At 35.9% G+C, this 20900-nt stretch overlaps 1 protein-coding gene across 1 annotated transcript in view; it reads left to right on the top strand.

The window, feature by feature from the left end:
- The window catches only part of LOC107687020 (signal transducer and activator of transcription 5B-like), a 97791-nt gene that overhangs the window by 70873 nt on the left and 6018 nt on the right, over positions 1 to 20900 (top strand). Inside the window, exons 8-18 of the mRNA XM_016484158.1 lie at positions 664 to 815; positions 1149 to 1304; positions 9481 to 9660; positions 11140 to 11227; positions 11929 to 12051; positions 13540 to 13746; positions 16075 to 16169; positions 16947 to 17089; positions 17278 to 17433; positions 18362 to 18413; positions 19348 to 19452. Of these exons, the coding sequence (XP_016339644.1) occupies positions 664 to 815; positions 1149 to 1304; positions 9481 to 9660; positions 11140 to 11227; positions 11929 to 12051; positions 13540 to 13746; positions 16075 to 16169; positions 16947 to 17089; positions 17278 to 17433; positions 18362 to 18413; positions 19348 to 19452 (1457 nt within the window). The remainder of the gene's footprint in view (positions 1 to 663; positions 816 to 1148; positions 1305 to 9480; positions 9661 to 11139; positions 11228 to 11928; positions 12052 to 13539; positions 13747 to 16074; positions 16170 to 16946; positions 17090 to 17277; positions 17434 to 18361; positions 18414 to 19347; positions 19453 to 20900) is intronic.

The following is a 20900-nucleotide window of genomic DNA, read 5'->3' as shown; positions in this document are numbered from 1 at the left end:
TTTTCAGGCCATTTAAACTGTTTTTGCTACTGTAAATTAAGGCCATCTATATGTAATTTACCTATTGATTGGATAACCAACTAACATTTAGAGTCAGCATGAAAATTCACTTTGATGATCTTATTGTGAACGATTCATCCCTGCATATGTTTCATTTGTCTTGACATCATAACTTTGAATCAAAATGTTATAACTTGATCTTCCGGTAAAATTACTTCTCCAATCATTTAGCCCACTTAAAACCCGCCCCTTTCTGCAAACTCATATCCAGATCCGTCTCCATCTAATCAACAACCAATTAATAAAACCATCAATAATCCATTTCACTTGGATCTATCACAATATAAAAATGCACAATACAGAAAAATGTCTGTTGTTACATCCGTTTAATCGCAACATTAAGATATCTATATGTAAATGACCTCAGTTTTGATTAGCTAACCTTGTTTCAGGTAAAATGAGGAACACTTTCATTTCAAAAGATTCTGCATTATTTTCCATTACTTGTCTCCTTTAAAATGGAAGCAACACTTCCACTTGATGTTGCCCATTTGTTTTCAAGTACAGCACTAAACCCGAGGGCCATTGTTATTTACACGAGTACAGCATATATGTTCACGTCTGTTCATGTGGTGTTACATGAGCTTGTGTATGTGTGCTCAGGGCTTGGCAGAGAAACACCAGAAGACACTGGCATTGCTACGGAAACAGCAGACGGTGATTCTTGACGACGAGCTGATTCAGTGGAAGAGACGTCAACAACTGGCTGGCAACGGCGGGCCGCCCGAGGGAGGACTGGACATACTACAGTCATGGTGCGCACACGTATACTTAGCCTAACTGAGGACATACCATAGACATCTGTTGTTTTTAAAGCTAAAGCTAATTATAAATACTACAGATTAAGCCAAACCGTTTATTTTATTTTCATATAGGGAGGTTTTCTTATATTTAGCTATATTCTGGGGCAAATTTGTCCCAGTGCATAGTTAAATAAAGCAATACACACACTAAGACACTAAGTTATGCAAATAATCAGAGGCATGCGCATGTTGTGGTGCGTTTACATTACACATACACAACATATGCAGAGAGCAGCTCTGTAGTTTATGCTTCGGGTTGGCATTTCTGCGTGTGTTTGTGCACAGGTGTGAGAAGCTAGCGGAAACCATTTGGCAGAATCGTCAGCAGATCCGGAGGGCGGAGCATCTGAGACAGCAGCTGCCCATTCCCGGCCCCATCGAAGAGCTGCTGACCGAACTCAACAGCACCATCACGGACATCATCTCGACTTTAGTCACCAGGTGTGTGTTTGTGTGGGGGAGAGAGAGAATAGCAGTGAGGTTAAGTGATTGCAAAGTACAGTAACACAACCAATATCCTCCCTGTAATCAACATCATGCATTTTTACTATATGTGACCCTGGACCACAAAACCAGTCTTAAGTCACTGGGGTATATTTGTAGCAATAGCCAAAAAAACATTGTATGGGTGAAAATTATTGATTTTTCTTTTATGCCAAAAATCATTAGGATATTAAGTAAAGATCATGTTCCATGAAGATATTTAGTAAATTTCCTACTGTAAATATATTAAAACTTAATTTTTGATTAGTAATATTATGCATTGCTAAGAACTGCATTTGGACAACTTTAAAGGTGATTTTCTCAATATTTTGATTTTTTTGCACCCTCAGATTACCAGAAGACACTGGCATTGCTACGGAAACAGCAGACGGTGATTCTTGACGACGAGCTGATTCAGTGGAAGAGACGTCAACAACTGGCTGGCAACGGCGGGCCGCCCGAGGGAGGACTGGACATACTACAGTCATGGTGCGCACACGTATACTTAGCCTAACTGAGGACATACCATAGACATCTGTTGTTTTTAAAGCTAAAGCTAATTATAAATACTACAGATTAAGCCAAACCGTTTATTTTATTTTCATATAGGGAGGTTTTCTTATATTTAGCTATATTCTGGGGCAAATTTGTCCCAGTGCATAGTTAAATAAAGCAATACACACACTAAGACACTAAGTTATGCAAATAATCAGAGGCATGCGCATGTTGTGGTGCGTTTACATTACACATACACAACATATGCAGAGAGCAGCTCTGTAGTTTATGCTTCGGGTTGGCATTTCTGCGTGTGTTTGTGCACAGGTGTGAGAAGCTAGCGGAAACCATTTGGCAGAATCGTCAGCAGATCCGGAGGGCGGAGCATCTGAGACAGCAGCTGCCCATTCCCGGCCCCATCGAAGAGCTGCTGACCGAACTCAACAGCACCATCACGGACATCATCTCGACTTTAGTCACCAGGTGTGTGTTTGTGTGGGGGAGAGAGAGAATAGCAGTGAGGTTAAGTGATTGCAAAGTACAGTAACACAACCAATATCCTCCCTGTAATCAACATCATGCATTTTTACTATATGTGACCCTGGACCACAAAACCAGTCTTAAGTCACTGGGGTATATTTGTAGCAATAGCCAAAAAAACATTGTATGGGTGAAAATTATTGATTTTTCTTTTATGCCAAAAATCATTAGGATATTAAGTAAAGATCATGTTCCATGAAGATATTTAGTAAATTTCCTACTGTAAATATATTAAAACTTAATTTTTGATTAGTAATATTATGCATTGCTAAGAACTGCATTTGGACAACTTTAAAGGTGATTTTCTCAATATTTTGATTTTTTTGCACCCTCAGATTCCAGATTTTCAAATAGTTGTATCTCGGGCAAATATTGTCCTATCCTAACAAACCATACATCAATGGAAAGCTTATTTATTCAGCTTTCAGGTTATGTGTAAATCTCAATTTCGAAAAATTGACCCTTATGACTGGTTTTGTGGTCCAGGGTCACATATCTCTTTCTCGGCATTGCTACAATTTCAGTGGTGACTTCACAGTGTGTTTGAACGGATCATGTCAAGACGTTCATTACCTTCCTTCCTGTGTTCTTTATGTGTGTATTTTTTCACTCAGTATTGAACCTACAAGTCTAAGTGGGTTTAAGGAGGTTTTACATTTTGGAAAAAAAGGAAGGGGTAATTAGTAAATCTAGAAAAAAATTATTAAAGGGATAGTTCCAAGAAATACTCACACTCGTGGCATTTCTTACATATAATACAAGAATGTGTTGATCACTTTTTCCATCAAATTACAATGAATGGGCTTTCAAGCTTCAAAAAGGATGCAAAAGCACCATAAATGTGTCCAAGTTGTCCATACAACTCAAGTTTTCTGAAGCCATACAGTGCTTTGTGTGTAACAGAGAGAAATATAAGTTATTATGCACATAAATTATCTGCCCTACTTCATAGATGCATCATTCAGTGATTTGGATCAACTCATTCATTGAAAAAATCTGACTCAAAACACATAATTCATACATAAAATGGAGATTTTTACATCTCTTGTAAACAATCATGAATGCACATACACTCTCAGAAAAAAACGGTACAAAAGCTGTCACTGAGGTGGTACCTTTTAGGTACTAATATGTACACTTTAGGTACTAATATGTACCTTTAAGGTACCAATATGGACTCTTTAGGTACAAAGGTGTGCCTTTTGAAAGGGTACCACCCCAGTGACAACTTTTGTAACTTTTTTTCTGAGAGTGTAGGGCAGCTGTTTTTGAAAGTCTTATGCTCACCAAAGCTTCATTTATTTGCTCAAAAATACAGTAAAAACAGCAATATTGTGAAATAGTGTTACATTTTAAAATAACTATTTTCTATTTGAATATATTTTAAAATGTAATTTATTTCCATGATAGCAAAGCTGAATTTTTAGCATCATTACTGCAGTCTTCAGTGTCACATTATCCTTCAGAAATCATTCTAATGTGCTGATTTGGTGCTCAAGAAACATTTCCTATTATTATCAATGTTGAAAACAGTTGTGCTGCTTATTATTTTTTGTGGAAAACATAATGCATGATTTCAGGATTCTTTGATGAATAGAAAGTTCAAAAGAACAGCATTTATTTGAAATAGAAATCTTTTTTTAAATGTCTTAACTGTCACTTTTGATCAGTTGAATACATCCTTCATAAATAAAAGTATTAATTTCTTTAAAAAACACATATTATAAAATACTTGAAATATAGTGTGCAAGTCATATGTATCACTTTATAATACTTTCATTGTGCTCCTACATCCTTTTAGAAGCTTGAAATCCTTTTCTGCTCTGGAAGGAACAGAAAAGGTCATAATAAGGGTTTGCAATGGCAGGATGGTGAGTATATGATGACGCAGTTGTCATTTCTGGGTGAACTATCCCTTCACATTTTTAATTCTCACATTTTATGAAATGAAAAGATGAAAGTCTCCGTACCAGATGATTGAGTGTTCATGTATTATTCACCCTGCATGTGCTCATATCTGTGAGAAATCAACAGAGGCCATTTGTCATAGAGATCACTTTGGTGGCACACAGGGGGATGTCTACAAACTTCTGCTCTCCTTCACTCTCTTCTTCATAATATCTCAATCTATCAGCATTCACACCTACCACAGGGGATTAATGTGATGGTTCATTCGTGTGTGTATGCAGTCACTGAAACACTGAGCCTAATGGGAACTGTGCTTTTAACATCAGTGTCTGAATGGATCTCCATCAACCTGAGAAGTGTCACACTGGCTGTGTAACTATATAACATACATACCATAGCCACATATCAAAATTAATCCAATTTGAATTACTACAAATTTGTCAGAGATGTGGCCTGGTGAATAGTGCACATGCTCCAATATTGCTCAGTGGCACTTGTGCAACTGACTACTGACTAATCTTAACCTTGCCTCTAAATTAAAACTCTTAATTTTTAGGAAATAAATACATAAATAAATAACTGTTTATTTTTAAATATGTATAATTTTATCTATTTAATTAACCATTTATTTTTTATTTACTTATTTGTAGTTCCCATATTAAATAATTTATTTATGAATTATTATGTATTTTATTTTTTAAAAGGGTTCTATAACATTCATCTTACACCTGCATATTTTGGGTTTTTGCGCAAGTTTTCATGTAACGTTCTATTGCCCTTTTCCAAATGTAAATTTAGACTTTCCAAGTAGAATGGAAAGTAGGAAAAGTGCTCATGTGGGTGACATTACTTAGAATTTTTTAAATCAAAAATACAGTAAAAACATTAATATTGTGAAATTTTATTACAATTTAAAAATAACTGTTTTCTACGAAGCCCCTAAAGAGACCTTTGCAAAAATAAAAATACACAGACTATCACGTGCTCCCGATAAACTTTTGCGAGCTCACACGCTACAGTTTCCGGTTGCGTCACTCACTGCCGTCTTACAACAAAGAAAACAAAAGCATGTGCTGCGTCTCAATGTACCTACTTATACTACGCCCTTAAAGTATGTACTCTTTTGGTGAAGAAAAAGTACACACTTTTGAGTGTGTAGTAGAAGAGTAGGCAAGCTTTGGGACACACTATCACGTCACACAACTGCGTCTTTAACGGATGCTCTGTCGCATAGATACACGCACCCTGTCACTGTAAACTGGCCTGTCAATCATCTTGTCTCAGTTAACATCCTCCACATTGCATTTCATTTAACTTCCTACCGTATCGGAGAGAAAAGAAGTAGCACATTGATCTGCCAGTCGCGGGTCTTTCATGCCGAGAACTCTGCTCATATTTTATGCATAATGATGCATTTAAAGGTTAACGACCAAAAGGATGTTTATAAAAGTTTACATTGCTGTTGCAGATGAAATATAACACCGATAACATTAAATAAATATTTTTTACCAGGTTAAATGTTGAATATTAGTAACTCAAACCCCTTTTTCTAAGCCTCTCTACCTAACCGCCGGTCACGCACAACCGCCATGTTTGTAGTTTTTTTTAACGCGTTTTATTCGTGTTTGTAGTTCTGGACAGAATCCTTCACCAAAGCGCAATGGATTGTGGGCAATATATTAGCCATTACAGTGTGCACGGATCCACACTTCAAAAATCGACCTGAAATAGTAGACCAACCGGGGCATACTCTTTTCAACATATACTTTGGGACACACTTATTCTAATCTCACATACTATTTAGGATGGATAGTATGAACATTGAGACGCAGGGATGGAATATGTAGTATGGCGTTATTTTACTGACAAATGTCGAGAGCGCACTGTTGTAGCCATAGCACGAAAGTACATTAATATGATGTGCGAGCGCGAATCTCTCCGCTCGCACGCGGATTTCCTTTCCTCTCACACAAAATCGGACGCGCACTCTCAGATATGCGCTAGTCTCGCCCAAAGAGTGTGCGCGCACTTAAAACGTGTCTGTTTCAATCGCAACTCAAAGTGTGCCTGTGTGTGCACTCAAACTGTGTCCTTTGCACTCGCAAATCTCTCTGTGCTCTTGCGCTAGAAATTAATTATTTTCGCACCTGCACTAAACGTTGTCAAAAATTATCAACCAATCAGACTTCCACGACTGACTGATTGAAATTCTACGTGAAATCTAATTGGCTGAGAGGGAACTGCATCTGGAATTCTTTTGACAATCAAAGATGGATCTGCAATTTCATTACAATTTAATAATATTTAGTAATATTAATCAAAATTATATTAGAAATGGCTGGGATTGGGGTGCTTGGATGATTTGAACAAATAACCTAGTCTGTCTAACTGGTTGGTCAAACCCCTCTGAGCAATTTATCTAAAAACAACATCAGGGCTCGCAAAATTTCAAAATCCCTGGTAGCCCTTCAAGGCAGGCATTCTTCAGATTTTGGTAGCCCAAAAATGAATTTAACTAGCCCGAATAAAAGATAGTATTTTTTCTTCAAATAACGAGTCAAGAGAGTATTGGTGCAACGGATCACAAATCTCATGGTTCGGATTATATTACATTATCATATCACATTTTGAGTTACAGATCGGATCATTTTTCAGATGAGCAAAAAAAATATGGTTCTTTATCATTTAAGTAACACTTCTTATTTAAAGAACAATTTACTACTTCGATACCACAGCAAAAACTAGTAGCATATAGGGATGCAACGATTCACTCAACCCACGATGTGATATGATTCACGATACTGATTTCACAATACAATTTTCTCACAATTTATTTTTTAACAAAATGAGATTTAAGACAGATTTTAAAAAAGGTGTCCATTTGTTATTTCTCAGACCAAAAGGCTGCAGATTACTTTGTGAAACTGAAAATGTCAAACAATATACTAACTTGAAATTTTAAAACAAATCCTAAATCAAATAAATAAATAATACAAATAAAAGAAATGTTTTCGTGCAAGTAAACTAAGGTTTTGCCTGTGTATTTTAATCACGATCCAAACAAAGATGCTGCATACATGTTATTTAGATTGTAAAATTTTTACATGTGAAACAAAAACAAAATGGTCTGACTTTAGCTTTGTGATACTACATAAAAAATCTGAACGAAACAAAAACAGCAGACGGGCTGAATGAGATGCAAAAATTACGCAAAAATAGTTTCTCGATAACACGCAAAACTTTTCTCGTGTGAACGTGAAAGTTTCACGATAGCATGCAAAACTTTACTAGTGCGTACACGATAGTTTCTCGATAGCACGCAAAACTTTTCTAGTGCGTACACGATAATTTCTCGATAGCACACAAAATTTTTCTTATGCGCACGCAAAACTTTACTAGTGCGTACACGATAGTTTCTCGATAGCTCGCAAAACTTTTCTTGTGTGTACACGATAGTTTCTCGATAGCTCGCAAAACTTTTCTTGTGCGTACATGATAGTTTCTCAATAGCTCGCAAAACTTCTAGTGCGTACACGATAGTTTCTCGATAGCACGCAAAACTTTACTAGTGCGTACACGATAGTTTCTCGATAGCACGCTAAACTTTTCTAGTGCGTACACGATAATTTCTCGATAGCACACAAAACTTTTCTCGTGTGTACGTGAAAGTTTCTCATGAGCACACGATAGTTTCTCGTGAGCATGCAAAACTTTTCTCGTGCGCATGCGATAGTCTTGTGTATTTTTATTTTTGCAAAGGTCCCTTTAGGCGCTCCATAGATTTATTTTTTAATATGTTTTTACATGTAATTTATTCCTGTAATGACAAAGCTGAATTTTCAGGATCATTAATCTTCAGTGTCACATGATCCTTCAGAAATAATTCTAATATGATGATTTTAGTGCTGAAGAAACATTCCGTATTATTATCAATGTTGAAAACTGTTGTGTAAATGTCTTTTGGTAATGTCACTTTCGATTAATTTAATGCAACCTTGATGAATATAGATGTTAATTTCTTTCAAAAAAACTGATCCCAAAGTACGGTTGTGCTAGACTTGTGCCGGTATTCGATAATGCGATATATCACGGTAATGAATATGCACAATATTGTTATCATGGGCACTTCTAAATACCGTGAATAATTATATATTACAAATTATTCAGAATTGTGAATGCATTTTAAGAATACTTTTCCCATCAACTGGTCAAAATGCACAACATCGCTGTATGCTGTGTGAAAGACGGTGCGCACTCTGGACGAGAAGCACATGGTGGAACATGTGAGAGACGCTCTGGATGAAAGCGCACTTTATTGTTCGGTCACACTTTACATTAGGGCTTCATTAGTTAACATAAACTGCCAATGAAAAATTCTTCTGAACGTTCATTAATCTTAGGTATTCCAATATTTAATAACAGGTTGTTAAAATCAAAAGATTAATAACTTCTGTAGAAAATGTAGCTATTGCTCATCGTGAATGTTAATGCATTAACTAAGGTTAACTAATGAGGTCTTATTGTAAAGTGATACCTATTGGTCTTTATAGTTCTTTTGCACTTTAATCTGTGTAAAACTTTTAACTTTATACATTTTTCTGTATTGCTTTATTGTATTTAAATGTTCAGTTATTTTTGTTATAAGAAAAGTTATTATGAGCTATACTGCTATACTGTATTATGAGAGCACTTTTTTAAAACTAAATCTTAGGTATTCCAATATTTAATAACAGGTTGTTAAAATCAAAAGATTAATAACTTCTGTAGAAAATGTAGCTATTGCTCATCGTGAATGTTAATGCATTAACTAAGGTTAACTAATGAGGTCTTATTGTAAAGTGATACCTATTGGTCTTTATAGTTCTTTTGCACTTTAATCTGTGTAAAACTTTTAACTTTATACATTTTTCTGTATTGCTTTATTGTATTTAAATGTTCAGTTATTTTTGTTATAAGAAAAGTTATTATACCTGTTATACTGTATTATGAGAGCACTTTTTAAAAACTAAATTTCAATATCGTGATAATACCGTATACCGTGATAAAAGATTAGCAATTAATCGCAACATGAAAATTTGATACCGGCATATCCCTAGGTTGTGCACATGTTTTTTCTTTTTGAAATACAGTATATTTTATGGATATGGATGTACAGTAAATACATGTATGTGTGTGTTTGTTTTGTTTGCAGTACCTTCATCATCGAAAAGCAGCCGCCTCAGGTGCTGAAAACACAAACAAAATTTGCGGCGACAGTGCGTTTGCTGGTAGGTGGCAAACTGAACGTACACATGAACCCACCGCAGGTCAAAGCCACCATCATCAGCGAGCAACAGGCCAAGGCCCTGCTCAAGAACGAAAACACCAGAAAGTGAGTAGAAACACAACACATTGTATTTAGTAACTCCTCTGGGTGTAGTTGATGACTCATTGTGAACTAGCCTAATGCGCCTGGAGCTGCTAAAACAAAGCATGTTTCATCAGGCGCCCCCTGATGCATCATCCTACATTCACTAACACTCAACTTTTATGCACAAATACAATTTTTACCTGAATTTGTCACTTAATGGATCTTGATCTTAGATAAATTGCTCATCACCTTCTAGGGGTGTTGAAATTAATCGTTCCATCGATGTAATAGACCATAATTGATTATAGCCTACTGAGGTCATTCACATACACGCTTGTAACGCGAGTATTAAAAAAAGTACCCACTATTTTTAAATCCGAGATTTGGGCACATTTTGGAAAAAGCAAGCTTAGTGCGTAAAAAAAAAACATGTTTCAGTGTTTTACTTCAGATATGCTTTCATTGATTCCGTTGGGAATGCAGTACGTATTAGATGCACGAAACTCACGTACTGATAGACTTTCACGTTTGCTTTGTGTTTGTTTGTCCTGAAGCTTGATCGCGGCTGCGGTTAAATGCACTTGCATCTTCGAATACTTTTATGATACGAAATTGATGTAAACAAAGTCAGTTATGTTTTCAGAACAGGACAAAACATCTGTCGAAATAGATCTGTGCATTAGTGTGAATGCAGCCTATTAAAGCTGCCACTGTCTATGATCTAATCAGTAATAATCAAACAGTAATAATGCTGAGGAAAAAAAGAAAAACCCATAACTATGATAGTCTGTAAACTTTCGGATACTTAAAGCACTCTCAGATACTGAAAGTACTTTTTGTTTATCACTTGTAATGGGCTTTTTCCCCCTTTATTACTTTATATTTGCTTGTCTGTTTTGAAGCTATATTTATTTGGTTAAGTTCTTAGCAATTGTTTTGATTTATTATTAATTTGTATTTATTTTAAAAAGTAGCCTGCTTATTTTTTTAAATAAAAATGCTCAAGATAAATTTGATATATAATCGTGATGCATCGTTAGGGCTGGACAATAATTCAATTGATGAATAGAAAGATCCAAAGATCAGCATTTATCTGAAATAAAAAGCTTTTGTAACATTATACACTATTCCATTCAGTATAATTTTTATTATTTTTTTGGGAAAGAAATTAATACTTTTATTTAGCAAGGATGCTTAAAATTGATCAAAAGTGATGATAAAGGCATTTATGATGTTACAAAAGATTTCTATTTCAGATAAATAGTGGTCATATCGATATCGGAATTATATCGTATCGACCGAAATTAAGAAATATATCGTGATATCAATTTTGGCCATATCGTCCAGTCCTATGCATCGTTATATCGAATTGAATCGAATCGTTGACTTGATAATCGTAATCGAATCGAATTGTGAAACCAGTGGCGATTCACACCCCATCACCTTTTGTACGACTATGCAGAATAATATTCTCTGTGTATGTATGTGTCTGTCTAACAGTGACAGCAGTGGTGAGATCTTGAATAACAACTGTGTGATGGAGTACCACCAGACCACAGGCACTCTCAGTGCACACTTTAGAAACATGGTAAGTGCTGTGTGGCCATCTAAAATCTGACTTTAGAGAAAACTCTGTAAGATGAGTGTGTGAACTTGACTGAAGGGGTTTCTAAGTACTCTGTCAGCCACCATTTAAGTTTATTCATAATTTACTCTGTACCTGCTTAGAGAACGGGGCTCTATTCTCGGTTATGCATCAGCAGTGAATCCAGTTAACACTTAAGCAACACTTAGCCTGACATATAAATCAGTAGTCACTGCTTAGTGAACCTTTAGATAAATATGATACAATAGGCTGTATAGAGACTACGTAGATTACAATTTATTAACAAATTATCAAACCAAGTAGTATCTGAGCACTGTTTCTTTTTACAAAATAATTGTATTTGTCAACCAGAAAGTATCCACACAATCCTGCCTTAATTTCCACAGTATATTTTATTTTATAATTAAAATTATCCAAATTAAAAATTACTTGTGAAATATTTCACTTCAAAAGTGCTTATGTTTTTTAAAACTTTATTTATAATAAACACTTGGTTAGATCATTTGTTATCTAAGTTTACAATCTTATTCGTATGCAGTGAATGATATTTGTAAATGTAGCTTGAGTACTTTTTGGGGGTGTTTTATGTGATAGTGACTCGTGTTAAATAGGAAGAAGAAATTTAACTGCTTATAATGAAGTAAATATATATTTTTCTCTTTTCTTTCTCATGTGTCATGTAGTCTCTGAAGCGGATAAGGCGTTCAGACCGTCGAGGGGCGGAGTCTGTTACCGAGGAGAAGTTTACCATTTTGTTTGAATCACAGTTCAGTGTTGGGGGAAATGAGCTGGTATTTCAGGTTAAGGTGAGCTTGAGAGGTTGTGTGCCTAGTAAATGGTATCTGTCAGGAACCGCTTAAAGCAATGTAGCAAAATTAGATCATAGTTAGCCACAAAGATATACCAGCAGGACCGGTGTCTGAAGCACGTGTGAAACAACTCCAATCCCATTGGCCCATGTAGCCCGTGATGTCACAGGCGGGTGCTCGGAAGAGAGCGCCTGCTGAATCAGCACCAAATGTCTGAAGGACATGTGAAAACAGGCAAGCCCTATGCATGGCAATGGGACACAGCATCTCGTTCCCTCTCGGGGAACTGTGGTTATGTGCGTAACCCGAGACGTTCCCCTTCTAGGGAACTCGCGCTGCGTCCTCTAGCGGACACTGTGGGGAACGGAAGCCACTGACGGCTCGGGGCACTAACATAACTCGGCAAAATGGGGAACCCAGCCAATCAGGAGGGATTTTCCATTAACCAAGCCAAGAACACAGCTATCCTCAGAAGGCTATGTTACAATGGGCCAAAGCAGCATGCAGGCCCCACTTAAAAACCCCTGACTAAGCTTAAGGGGTAAAGGGAAGTAGACCACTACTTAAGTTTTCTACTTAAAACCCTAGAAAAGAGGCTCAGGGGGCTGCCTACTTGGAAAAACCCTGATAAGGGGGGCAGCCCAACCACTTGTGTCAGAAACCTCGGACACGGAGGCACACACTTTCTAAAATGCTCACTTGCCTCGGTTTTCTCCATAACATCTTCACACTTACTGACAAACAAACGGCTCGTGAAGAAAATAAAAGTTGGTGACGTATTTGGTAGGCGCCCTCTTATACTTCTGGGCCAGCAGGTGCTCTCTTCCGTGCACCTGCCTGTGACGTCACGGGCTACATGGGCCAATGGGATTGGAGTTGTTTCACACATGCTTCAGACACTGGTCCTGCTGGCGGCAGTCCCCATAGTGTCTGCTAGGGGTCATGTTTCATAGCGTGGGTGTTGATTGAATGGCTGATGGCATCTGACTCACGTTCCTTTACTGTACATGCTCTACGTTTATTCTCTTTAAAGGAACGGTGCATCCATACATTTAAATCCTGTCATCAGTTACTCACCCTCATGTCATTTCAAACCTGTATAACTTTTTTCTTTCCTGGAACACAAATGGAGAAGTGAGTTAATAACAATAAAAGCATTTAAAAGTAGTACATAGAAGTCCGTACAGGTTTTGTGTAATATCAGATCATTATGAGTCACTAATATGGTTTTCTTCAAGGCAGCAGTGAGTGGCATCCATACAGAACATGTTAGATGCTTGTGCAAATCAAGCAGGATGTGATGAGTGCAGGAGTTGATGTAATATATCCCTCTACACTGCCATGAAATTTCCCTGTTCCTGTCCTAAAAAACAGCCTTAAAAGCAAAGTGATTGTGACCCACTGAGAACCTGCCTAATGAGACACTTTCCAACTGTAAAAGGTTAAAATGTATGATAATGTACTCATTTTCTTGTTCTCTCTCAGGGCCGGGTGCCTTTCATTGTGCCCGACAAGGTGTTATGGCCGCAGTTGTGTGAAGCTCTGAATATGAAGTACAAGGCCGAGGTGCAATCAAATCGAGGTCTGTCTGAGGAGAATCTTGTCTTTCTCGCTCAGAAAGCCTTCAGCAGCTCCTGCGTCAACCCGGAGGACTACCGCAACATGACCATGACCTGGTCACAGTTTAACAGGGTAAATACGCTTTTTCCTGTGATGGTAAAGCTGAATTTTCAGCATCATTACTCCAGTCTTCAGTGTCACATGACCCTTCAGAAATATAGGATATTGGATATTGGATTTGAAATGTAAGTTGCAATTTTAAACCAGTAAAAATATCAGTCATAATGACACATAAAGACCTCTGCATTCAGTTGCACTCCGTATTGAATATAATCAGTTTTGTACTTCAATATTACTCATGAAATCATGGTTTTGACAGCTTTACACAAGCTTTGATTAAGCTGAAAGCAATATGGCCTATTATTTCGCAACAAATTCTGACCGTGACTGTGACCTGCTGCTTGTTACCCAAAAGCACCGCCGTTATCGAGCGATGTTCTCACAGATGGTTTAATCCCAAACTGGTGTCTCATCGTCCTCGACTTTTTCTTCATTTTAATTGGCAATCCGTCGACCTGGGGCAGAAAGTTAGTTGATCTGATCGACATTGCTTTTCGTCCATTGCAATAGTTAATGGTTATTCAGGAAGTGAGGTGTGATCTGAGAGCTTTTGATGTGTAGGCAGGCCTAAGGCTGTGGCTGCCTTTGAAACGGCCCTTTGCTGATCTGCTACATTGAGCGGGCAGTGTTCTCAACAAGGACCTTTGGAGTTCAGGCATCGTTTGTGTTTATGGCTTTGTTTATGTAGTCACTGACACAATGCTCACATATGCACACACTTGCACAAAGTTTGTGGGAAGCCTGATGATGATTTGAGATGCTATAAAGAACATCTAAAGCTTAAATGGAAACAAGATCAGAATATTCTGCACTATTAGATCACAAATTTACAAATGTCACAAATTGCTTATTTTGTTTAGTGACCTAATAATGCAGAATAATATATATCCAGCCAGCCAGCCAGCAACATTTGACACTGTAACATTTGCCACATTTTGCAACATTTGACACTTTTCAACATTGACACTATTGAAATAAATAAAATAAATCAAAACTGAACTAAACAGCTGAATAATGACGGTATTAATAATGAAATTCAATTTGTTTAATAACTGATACATTTTGCAGCATTAACACTCTTTATTTTCCTGCTTTTCTGAAGCTGCTTTGAAACGATCTGTATTATATAAAATGCTATAGAAATAAATGTGGCTTGACTATTTATTTCCATGTTTAAATTAGATTCTAAATTCCAAATTTTCACATTTGAACCCCATTGTACATGTTCAAGAGACATCTGTGTGTTTGTGTGGCTCTGTGTGATCTTCATGCTAACAGTTGAAATGGTCAGGACATTGTGTTCTAAGAAATAGAGTGATTAAAGTGAAAGAGATGGAGACGAACGCTTCCTGTCTTGAGTCCTAAGTAATGTGACTTTGCTTGTGGATCACTAATTAAAAACAGAATGAACATGAGGCAGTGGATCATGCTCTCATTCAGGCAGTCATGCCTGTGTTTCTTAAGCCCTGAATGTTCCCTTTACCGCGCACACTTCTAGCTGTGTACTGTCTGATTTGTGTCAACTCCATGTCCATTTCCGATGAACGCATTACTTGCGAGGAACACGTACCAGGAATTCAGCAGATTGTTCTTTCATAATTCCATGCTTTGTTTTTCATAACTGTTAAGCATCTGCGAGGAAACAAGCTTCATACATACTTTGATGAGGTTCTAGTCCACAACATGCTACTAGGGCTTATTTAACACTGTAGATCTTTACACACACTCTACAAAAAGTAGATGTAACTAATAAAATTAATCTATGTAGGTAAATATTGTAAGTGAACCTTACTCAACATGTATTACTTTCTTTCTTCTGCGGAACATGAAAGAAGATACGAGATTTAAAAGAATGTTGGTAACCAAACAGTTTAAGTGACCACTGACTTTCATTGTATGGAGAAAAAAAAAATGTAAAAGTCTCTTTTTTTTTTTTTTGTTATAAAGAAAGTAAGTCATTCAGGTTTGGAATGCCGTGAGAGTGACTAAAGTTGACATGATTTAAAATCTGATTGTAACAAATAACCATCTATATTAAGTAACTGTAAGAAGATTTCTTAAGTTGCATCAGCTCTATGAAAAGTGTTCCCTTTATTTTAATCTCACATTTCTCAAGTTACTAAGTGTGACAACATAATCAGCAATAACAATGCAAGTAAAGCTTGCAAATGGTAAATCTGTCAAAGAGGTTGAGATGCCTCAGTTTTGTTTTGGTTGTTTGTTTTTAGAACTTACAGAATACAAATTTAGGTAAATCTATAGTTGTTGTTTTCTCAGCATCATTACTCATTTACTGTGCATGTTAGTCTTTTAAACCTGATTTGTTTCTTGTCATTGTAGGAGAGTTTACCAGGCAGGAACTTCACTTTTTGGCAGTGGTTTGATGGTGTGATGGAGCTTACTAAAAAACACTTGAAGCCTCACTGGAATGACGGGTAAGAACTGACCTCTGTGAGAACATGAACATATAAATCACATTCCTACAGATTTAATGTCAATGATAACAATTCATCCATGTGTAAAAGCTAAAAAAAAAACTATATAAAAGTAATAGAATAAAAGCCGTTGCTCCTCTCTGCCCTCACATAACAATGACATCTCAGCTGAGAATGCTGCCGTTTATGCCGTATGAACCAGCGGGGTGAATCTCACAAAGAAATGACTGTGACGTTTGTTCGTATTTCAGTTATGTGACTTTAAATGGAAAATCCACTTAATTAACAGACAAGAAAATGGCACATTGGTTTATTTCTGAAAATTCATGGACACTTCTCATAGTTTCGGTACATTTCACCTGGCTGCTCTAATGGAAATTGTTAGTCATAATGTATCACATTATTAAATCTGGTTCTTATTTTATTTTATTTTTTGCGTGGGTTTTTAATAGATATCTTCATTATGAAGTGCTTCTTTGCCATGGCAACTGGCTGATTGAGAGATAGTGCTGGTTAAAACTATACATTAAAGGCATTAAACCATGGATGGATTAACACAGGAGTAAGATCTGAGAGACCTCTTGCGGCTTTGATAAGATCTCTTTCAACCCCCAGTCGTCCGTATCTTGTAATCTTTGTATACAAATCATAATGAAACTGAACAGTACACAAACGATAACAGCCTCTCTGTCTTTGTGTGTGTAAACATCCTTTTATGCGTTTGAATATGTATATGTATATTCAAACACAATATGTATATGTGTTTGAATGTCTCAGGGCGATTCTTGGCTTTGTGAATAAACAGCAAGCTCAGGACATGCTGATGTCCAAACCCAACGGAACCTTTCTGTTGCGCTTCAGTGATTCTGAAATTGGTGGCATCACCATAGCCTGGGTGGCAGAGAACCCTAACAAAGCAGGTAGAACCATTACTCTGCTCCTCCACTGCCATTCCTCAACACACTTAATTGCACGTTATAATATTCTGTTGTATAATAGGGACATTTTATGCATGGTATTTGAAAACAAATCACTTACAGTGGCTTTAAATGCTCTTAAAACTATTTCAAAACTTCTGCTAAAGAGTGTGTATGTGTGTTCTTCATAGGAGAAAGGATGGTGTGGAACCTCATGCCATACACAACCAAAGACTTCTCTATCCGCTCCTTGGCGGATCGCATCAGCGACCTGAATCATCTCCTGTTCCTCTATCCTGACCGGCCCAAAGACGAGGTCTTCTCCAAATACTACACCCCTCCACTGTGTAAGCTTGATCTCTATTTATCTACATATTTTTCATCTTTTTTGACATGGTATATCCAGTGGTGTGAAAAAGTGTTGGCCCCCTTCCTGATTTCTTTTTTTTTTGCATGTTTGTCACACTTTAATGTTTCTATGTGGAAAATAATGTGTTTTTTGAACCTTAAACCGCATAAACACATTTCATTACACCAAATACACAAAATAATGTTATTTTTAGCAACATCATATGACCTCTTTAAGAAATTAATACTTTTATTCCACAAGGATGTATAAACTAATCAAAACTGGCAGTAAAGATAATTGTAATGTTACGAAAGATTTCTATTTCAAGGATGTTACTCTATAAATGAACTTTTATTCATCAAAGAATCATGAAAATCACAGTTTCCTCAAAAATATTAAATAGCTGTTTTTAAAATTAATAAAAAGAAGATCTTTTTGAGCACACATCAGGACACTGACGTCTGGAGTAATGATGCTGAAAATTCAGCTTTGAAATTACATTTTAAAATATATTAAAATGGAAAACAGTCATTTTATTGTAATATCTCACAATATTGCTGTTTTTACTGTATTTTTGATTAAATAAATGCAGCCTTGGTTAGCTTTGACATATTTCAAAAAACTTTTTTTTTTTTACCAAGCCCAAACTTTTGAATGGTAAAATATTTATTCAAAATGATTTATATGCACAAATATTACATATATACATATATAATATAGCCAGTAAAAACCATTATAAATACATTGCCAGCCTGTGTGTTTGCATGTCTGTGTGTTCATGTCTTTGGGTTTAAACGAGAGTGTATCACTCTGGCTAATCTAGCATGTTTGTGTTTGTCTGTGTGTGTTCTCATTCACATTCATAATGTGAGCCAGTGTTATGTTATGGTTTAGGAATAATCTGTTTATCTTTCCCACCTCTATAGCTAAAGCTGTGGACGGATATGTAAAACCACAGATCAAACAAGTAGTGCCAGAGTAAGTACACACACACACACACACACACACACACACACACACACACACACTTTGTCTCTGTGTTTTTCTAACCTCTCAGTACAGGTCTTCACATCTCTGAAATTCAAGAGCTAACCTGTTAGCTCCAAGCGATAAATCTAATTGCACGCTATCATATTAGTGCTGGCCTGACTCTATGGGCAGTTATTGGTTGCCATGGATACTTGAGACTCCACTCACTCCTCAGCATATATTTAGCTCTGTTAGCCTCATTAGCAGCATTATTTATCCATAGGTGGATGACCCCGTTGGTCTCGTTAGCAAGCCTTCCACTTCGGTCATGCACAGCAGGGAGTGAATACACCATCAGACTCAGATAATTCAGTTCTAGTCATCAGCATTCTGAGGGAGTCATTATCAAACTAGCTCTTAATTTTGAGGGTTAGCAAGAGCTGTGTGCAGAGTAGCAAGCTGTGAAATAGAGCTGAACAGAATGAATGAGCTGAACATGTCTTTTGTTATTTTTGGAGGTTTCTGGCATTTTATTGAGGGGGAGAGAAAAGCAGGGTGACAGGAATTGTTATGGGAAGCTGTATCCATATATAACAGACTTTAAACTCATTTCTCAATATTAGATGAAAAACTTATATTTAAAAAACTTTATAAATATTAAAAAAACAGAGAAATGTTGCAACTAACTGAAATAAAATGTTGAAGTTGAAAGACTAAACTTACTCAAATTAAATTTAACTGGGGAAAAAAAATTAAAACCAAATTTAAATACAACTAATCAAAATGACAAAAGTATAGGCCTAATATAACAATGAAAATATGAAAATAAAAGCTAATTCATAAGAATAAGAATAAATACTGTAACAGTATATAAATAAGACTAAAAATAAGACTGATGATGTTAAATAATTGACTATTTATGTGTGCATGTGTGTTCATGCAGGTTTGCGACACCTAACCCCGACCCTGCAGCAAACCCCACCTACATGGACCATGCAGCATCTCCAGCTGTCAATCAACCACATGCTTATGGACTCTATCCTCCCATGTGAGTACACAAATATGTGTGTTTTCTTTCTGTCTGTATGTTTCTGCATCTGGCTTGTTATTGTTAACTAAAACCAGAACTATTAAAAGTAATTTTTGTTCATTGAAATAAAATAAAATATAAAATAGTAGACAATTAGAAATGCTGCTTTGGCAAATAACAGAAATAAAATAAGCCTAAGTACTAATATTACTAAAACTGATACTGAAAATTACTAAATTACTACAACTAAAAATTATACTAAAATTACTAAAACTAAAATTAAAATGAAAACTGAAGATATAAAAATAAAAGCTAATTAAATTAAAAGCTAGCATTAATAAATACTACAATGGTATATAAATAATACCACCATAATCAGGCAAACATTTATTATTATTATTATTATTATTATTATTATTAGTTAAGTAATTTGATTATGAATCCAATATGTTTCTTTGACAATTAGAAATGCTGCTTTGGCAAATAACAGAAATAAAATAAGCCTAAGTACTAATATTACTAAAACTGATACTGAAAATTACTAAATTACTACAACTAAAAATTATACTAAAATTACTAAAACTAAAATTAAAATGAAAACTGAAGATATAAAAATAAAAGCTAATTAAATTAAAAGCTAGCATTAATAAATACTACAATGGTATATAAATAATACCACCATAATCAGGCAAACATTTATTATTATTATTATTATTATTATTATTATTAGTTAAGTAATTTGATTATGAATCCAATATGTTTCTTTTTTTTTTTTACCATGCTTAAATCAATTCTTCAGTTTTTTCCTTCAGATCAGCACAGAAAATATTTGTTGATTTCATCTGGACCACCACATGCTGTAACATATAATAACAGATATTATAGTAAATAACCCTCTAAAATGTGCTGTATATCCTATGGAATTTATGTTATTGCAGTGGCGCCTGCAGGTGTACGGCTGTACGCACTGTGCGTACCATGAGCGCTCAGACTGACCTGAGATTTGCCCCGCAAACATTTCAGCAGTTATTATAGGTCTGTGTATTTCTGTCGACTGAACCAGTCATGCCATTAATTATGAATTTATCAGTGTTTTGCATGCCAAAGTAAATTTCTGCATAGAAATATTACGCCAAATAGAAGCAGAAAATCGTGCTATACGCACTTTCATGAGATCAGGTTAGCCTACAACAATTAATTTGTAGGCTATTTTACAAATGGTAATACAACGAATTCATGACAATGTTTTACATTCAAGCTACCCGTAAAATTTATAGTGAAAAGTACTTTAAAAGCGTCTGGAATCCAATAAAGTAATTTTTTAATGCTGTTTTTAAAGCATTTGCTGCATGGATTAAAAAAATAGGCTAATAAATAATTCACATATCAGACAAAATTGCGTTGCAGCAAATCTTTTAAATTTTAATGTATTCAGAACAGAGCAACATAAAAATCAGAAAATATAA

The sequence above is a fragment of the Sinocyclocheilus anshuiensis genome, unplaced genomic scaffold (genome assembly GCF_001515605.1).
Source record: "Sinocyclocheilus anshuiensis isolate Anshui unplaced genomic scaffold, SAMN03320099.WGS_v1.1 scaffold1287, whole genome shotgun sequence".
In the NCBI taxonomy this organism is placed as follows: Eukaryota; Metazoa; Chordata; class Actinopteri; order Cypriniformes; family Cyprinidae; genus Sinocyclocheilus; species Sinocyclocheilus anshuiensis.
This window is presented reverse-complemented; position numbering and strand designations above follow the sequence as displayed.